This window comes from Sinocyclocheilus anshuiensis, unplaced genomic scaffold (assembly GCF_001515605.1).
Source record: "Sinocyclocheilus anshuiensis isolate Anshui unplaced genomic scaffold, SAMN03320099.WGS_v1.1 scaffold3874, whole genome shotgun sequence".
In the NCBI taxonomy this organism is placed as follows: Eukaryota; Metazoa; Chordata; class Actinopteri; order Cypriniformes; family Cyprinidae; genus Sinocyclocheilus; species Sinocyclocheilus anshuiensis.
Genome location: NW_015554070.1, coordinates 148670 through 152224, shown reverse-complemented (window position 1 = coordinate 152224; position 3555 = coordinate 148670). Strand labels below are relative to the sequence as shown.

General features: G+C 35.8%; 1 protein-coding gene across 1 annotated transcript in view; it reads left to right on the top strand.

Annotated features, from left to right (window-relative positions):
• LOC107668698 (neuronal acetylcholine receptor subunit beta-4-like) overlaps positions 1-3555 on the top strand; it is a 14609-nt gene that overhangs the window by 5126 nt on the left and 5928 nt on the right. The window contains exons 2-4 of the mRNA XM_016460668.1: positions 2005-2150; positions 2592-2636; positions 2839-2948. Coding sequence (XP_016316154.1) covers positions 2005-2150; positions 2592-2636; positions 2839-2948 — 301 coding nt within the window. The remainder of the gene's footprint in view (positions 1-2004; positions 2151-2591; positions 2637-2838; positions 2949-3555) is intronic.

The following is a 3555-nucleotide window of genomic DNA, read 5'->3' as shown; positions in this document are numbered from 1 at the left end:
AAAGTGTACATATTAGTACCTAAAGAATCCATATTAGTACCTAAAGTGTACATATTAGTACCTAAAGAATCCATATTAGTACCTAAAGTGTACATATTAGTACCTAAAGAATCCATATTAGTACCTAAAGTGTACATATTAGTACTTAAATAATCCATATTAGTACCTAAAGTGTTCATATTAGTACCTAAAGAATCCATATTAGTACCTAAAGTGTACATATTAGTACCTAAAAGGTACGAAAGTGTACCTTTTGAAAAGGTTCCGCCCCAGTGACAGCTTTTGTACCTTTTTTCTGAGAGTGTAATTGCTACAGTGACAGATAGTATTAGACCACTGCATCCAAAAGATGAATTATTAGGTCTATTTTATATTTATTTTAGGGTTTTTTGTCTTTATTCAGAGTGCAGACGGGATATTTTATTTATGTTTATGTATCATGTATTCATTATTAATATTATTTATGATCATTTATTTAATATATATATATTGTCCATTCATGTTGAATTATCCCTCTCACTATTCCTGGATGGATCATGTTTGTTTGATTGTGACGAAATAAACATCTTCATACTCAAATAGAGTTTTGTTTGATTTTGATATTGATCCACATGATCAGACGAACAGGAATATCCACCATATCACAGCTGTAATAATTCAGACGTCTGGGGTTTTATGGACTTTGTTAGTAAAATGTATTTCAAGAACCTCCTTGGCATTACGTGTGATGAAGACTGTTTCATGCTCTTCTAGTGATGTTAATAATTATCTGGTCTTAAATAATGTTCTCTGAACGTTATAAAGTTGTGGTCAAAACATACAAAAATCTGAATTATTTTACCAAAATAAGAGGGATCATACAAATGCATGTTATTTTTTTATTTATTTAGCATCGTCCAGAATAAGATATTTTACATAAAAGATGTTTACATATAGTCCATATCTGATTTTATAAACGTGACACCATTCAAACATTTGATTCTTAATACTGTGTGTTATTACCTTGATGATCCATGACTGTTTTCATGTTTTGTGATAGTTGTTCACGAACAGTTAAACTGCCTGCTGTTCTCCAGAAAAACCCCCGGCTCTTGCCCATTCTTTGTTTTTTTTATTTGAACCCTTTCCAACAATGACTGTATGACTTTGAGATCCGTCTTTTCACACTGAGGACAACTGAGGGACTCAAACGCAGTTATTACAGAAGCTTCAAATGCTCGCTGATGCTCCAGAAGGAGAAACCAAGCATTAAGAGCCCGGGGGGGGGGGTGAAAACTTTTGCACAGAATAGAGATGTGTCATTTTTTCTTATTTTGTTTAAATATCATATTTAATCATTTAGTACTGTCCTTCAGAAGCTCCAGAAGAGACTTACTATATTTCCCAGAAGACAAAATAAGTACAATTTACCCTGCTTTTCAAATTCAGAAGATTGCATTTTGTAAATAATTAACATTTTGCAGATTCTGCGAGGTGTATGTAAAGTTTTGACCACAGCTGTATATCCCTTATTTATAAATTATTCATAGAATGTTTTTTTTGTTTGTTTTTTTTCTGAAATGTTTTAGTTGGACATTTGTCTAACGTTTTTTTTTTTTTTATGTTTCAGAACATTCAGATTAACGTTCCCATAATGTTTGCAAAATGAAAAAGTGCAATATTTCCTAAATGTTTATATATCCAAGAAAAAACCTTTTGAAAACAACCTGGACATTTTGAACATTCAGAAATAATATTTTCAATGTTCTTAGCACATGCATTTTTGTTAGAATAGATTTTTTCAGTTTTCACCAGGGGTTCAGCATCTTTCTCTCTTTCTAACGGAGCATCTCGGCTAATTAGTCGTCATGTACAACAAGTGCATTCGACTGAAAATCATAATGCAGCATTTCTGTTGGTAATTGTCACCATCTTTGTGTTTTATAACCCAAGCGAGCTGCCGGAGCGGCTGTTTCATGCATGAGTCTGGTCGTGTGGTCTGAGGTGTTTTCTGGCGGTCTGCAGGTGGACTCTGTGCGGACTCTGAGGAGCGCTTGATGAACTGGCTGCTGGGTAAAGAGCGCTATAATAAACTGATCCGGCCGGCGCTGAACCGGACCGAGAGAGTGACGGTCCTCCTGCAGGTTTCTCTGGCACAGCTCATCAGTGTGGTGAGTCAAAACCAGACCTCCACAGCCTTCAAAATCTCAATATCTATGCTTCTGTAGTGTATTTCAATGGCCAAAAAGTTTTCTAATGATTTCCATCAGTCGTGAGGCCTAAACAGACAGATATTGATACGTTCATTCACATTTGATTCCACAACCAGCCACTTAAAACTGATGTGTGTCCCGTGAAATATCATGTTGTGTTTTTGACAGCGTTTCTCAGTCCTGATGCCTCCCTGATCAAACCATCAGCGCATTAGTAATGAAAGTTCCTGAAATGTGTGTCAAATACGGCAGAAATACAACATGAGCTGAGAAACACCAGGTCATCGGTCACTAATATAAACCAATACAGATCTAACGCTGCTGAAAAGACATTTCTACATAATGTGAGAAATTATATGAGTTTCCATCAGCGATGTGCTTATGTGTTATTATTTCCAGAATGAGAGAGAGCAGATCATGACGACGAACGTCTGGCTCACTCAGGTCAGTGTCAGAGGCTCATCAGATGTCAATTATTACTCGATTAAAGCATCATCAGCTCTGGCGTCCTTGTGGTTGATCTTGAATTTATCCAATAATCAGTGCGCTCACATCCATTCATCACGCCGCTAATCGAGCGTGTAATTGTCTGAGCGAGGGAAAGCTCATATATGAAATGATAAGACAGTTGCGATATTATCTGCAGAACTGGAATGATTATCGGCTGTCGTGGGACCCGGCGGAGTACGAGGGAATCGACAAGCTCCGGATCCCCTCCAGACACATCTGGCTGCCTGATATAGTGCTGTACAACAAGTGAGTTTCTGATGAGAGAAACCCAGATGCTGCAGGAGATAGTGACCACAAACTGACCTCCTGTAAGAAATGAGCCACCAGCAAACAGCCAGCAGTGTTCACTCAGCTCAACTCCAAACAGCATTATTTTCTTTAACTGAAATGATTAAAAAATTTCTATTGAAAAAAAACAATATATATATATTTGACAAACTTTAACTTATTTCAACCTGTTGCCAAGGCAACATGTATATATCTATTTTAGTTTACGTTTAAGAAGCACTACAATTACTAACTGAAAAAAAAAACTAAAATTCAAAATTTAATATTTAAATAATAACATTATAAAAGCAAAAGAAAGTGAAAACAAAGTGTAAAAACAAAAGCTTATTCAAAATATGAATAAGAACTATAACATAATTTTTTTTAATAATAAAATAACATTGACCCTAAGTCAAAAACAACCCTAACCTAACCCTAATGTTTTCAATAAACTACATATTGGGGGTGCAGTTTATATATATATATATATATGTGTGAGTGTGAGTGTGAGTGTGAGAGTGTGAGTGTGTGTGAGTGTGTGTGTGTGAGTGTGTGTGTGTGTGTGTGAGTGTGAGAGAGTGAGTGT